The sequence below is a fragment of the Sceloporus undulatus genome, chromosome 3, assembly GCF_019175285.1.
Source record: "Sceloporus undulatus isolate JIND9_A2432 ecotype Alabama chromosome 3, SceUnd_v1.1, whole genome shotgun sequence".
In the NCBI taxonomy this organism is placed as follows: Eukaryota; Metazoa; Chordata; class Lepidosauria; order Squamata; family Phrynosomatidae; genus Sceloporus; species Sceloporus undulatus.
This window is the reverse complement of record NC_056524.1, coordinates 25,591,535-25,593,113: the sequence shown is the minus strand read 5'-3', so window position 1 is coordinate 25,593,113 and position 1,579 is coordinate 25,591,535. Positions and strand designations below refer to the sequence as shown.

General features: G+C 39.8%; 1 protein-coding gene across 1 annotated transcript in view; it reads right to left on the bottom strand.

The window, feature by feature from the left end:
• Nucleotides 1–6: 6 nt before the first annotated feature.
• The window catches only part of RAB39A (RAB39A, member RAS oncogene family), a 4,008-nt gene continuing 2,435 nt past the window's right edge, over nt 7–1,579 (bottom strand). The window contains exon 2 of the mRNA XM_042456291.1: nt 7–1,098. Coding sequence (XP_042312225.1) covers nt 681–1,098 — 418 coding nt within the window. The 3' untranslated portion in view covers nt 7–680. The remainder of the gene's footprint in view (nt 1,099–1,579) is intronic.

Genomic DNA, 1,579 nt, shown 5'->3' with positions numbered 1-1,579 from the left:
AGTAGCACTGAGGATTTAACTGAACATTACTGGTCCCATGTAGGTATATGTCACGTGAGTAGCACTGAGGATTTAACTGAACATTACTGGTCCCATGTAGGTATATGTCACGTGAGTAGCACTGAGGATTTAACTGAACATTACTGGGGGGAGGATTCTTTACAGAATTATATATTTTCCCGCTCTGCATGCAATTTCTGTAATTTGCACATCATTTTCATGCACACGTGGGTGTCAAACTACAGGCAGTGGACATGCCGCATTATGCACAACAGCATTCATAGTTTGCACATTCTGAAAAGTTATCAGCAACAGAGGCTGAATAGATGTGAGTCAGCCTTTACAAAATCTTGATATATTCACTTAGAAATCTGACCACAAACCTTGAGAAACAAAGAATTCAGACTTCTTTTTTGTACCTGAATCTTTCTTTTTTAAAATCTCTTTTTAATCCATCCACTATTTAGCTACTCTAAGCTTTCTTAGCTTTTTAAACAAAGACTGAGAATCTCAGGATCCTTATAGGATCTTACAGGCAAGTCATGCATAAGTATCTCAGGAGTATGGTTCAGAAGCCATACATCACTTACCCATGTATCTTCACAAGCAAACTTTGAGATACACAGGCCATATTCTCAAAATACATGATATACTCTATGGCTCTTTGGCACACAAACAGTTTAGCAGGGACATCGGTCTCCAGCCTTCTCTGGGGAATGTGCAAGCTTTGGGACAAAGCCGCTTTTCACCCCTTCCCAACCATCCTGCTCTGAAATATCTCCTCTCTTGACAAGTTCGTAGATGTCTTTTGTGAGAATTGTAAAGGACTCTTCCACATTGGTGGCATCTTTGGCAGACGTTTCTATGTATCTCATGCCACAGTTGGATGCCAGTTCTTCTGCTTCCTCTCTCTTCACCTGACGTTCGGCCTCCAAGTCGCATTTGTGCCCCACCAAGATGAACACAATCTGGAAGGGCTCGGCGTGCGTTTTACCTTCGTCCAGCCAGTCGTAGACATGTTCAAAAGAAGACCGATTGGTGATGTCAAATACCAGCAAGCCCCCCACCGAATTCCGGTAATAGGAACGTGTCATTGATCTACCGCAGTAAATGGGAGAGATAGAGAAATTTCAAATGCAATACAATTCAAAACAATCAAAGAAAAGAACACAGCAGACTCTTTCTGAACATATCATGGCCTTGGAATAAAATGAAATCATTGTTCTTTTGTCGTTGCTGATTTCATCTTTTATTTTAAAAGAAGTATTGGTGTAACTTAGTCTAGTCTCTATTTTAGCAAATCATAGAATCATACAGTTGGAAGAGACCACAAATGATCCATAAGAGAAGTGTTCTCTCAAGTAAAGAGTGTTCTCTCAGGTAAAATTAATACACTCATCCCTAAATACTTGTGGCTTTGATATTGGCAGCTTTAATTATTCAGGCATTTAATTAATATGTTTTCTCTAGGAGTATCTAGGTCCTCCAGTGCAACTCTATGGTCAACTTTAACCAAAAGTTACACTGAAAGACCTAGAGATTCCTAGAGAGAATACTCTACTAGGCATTTGTAGCTCCT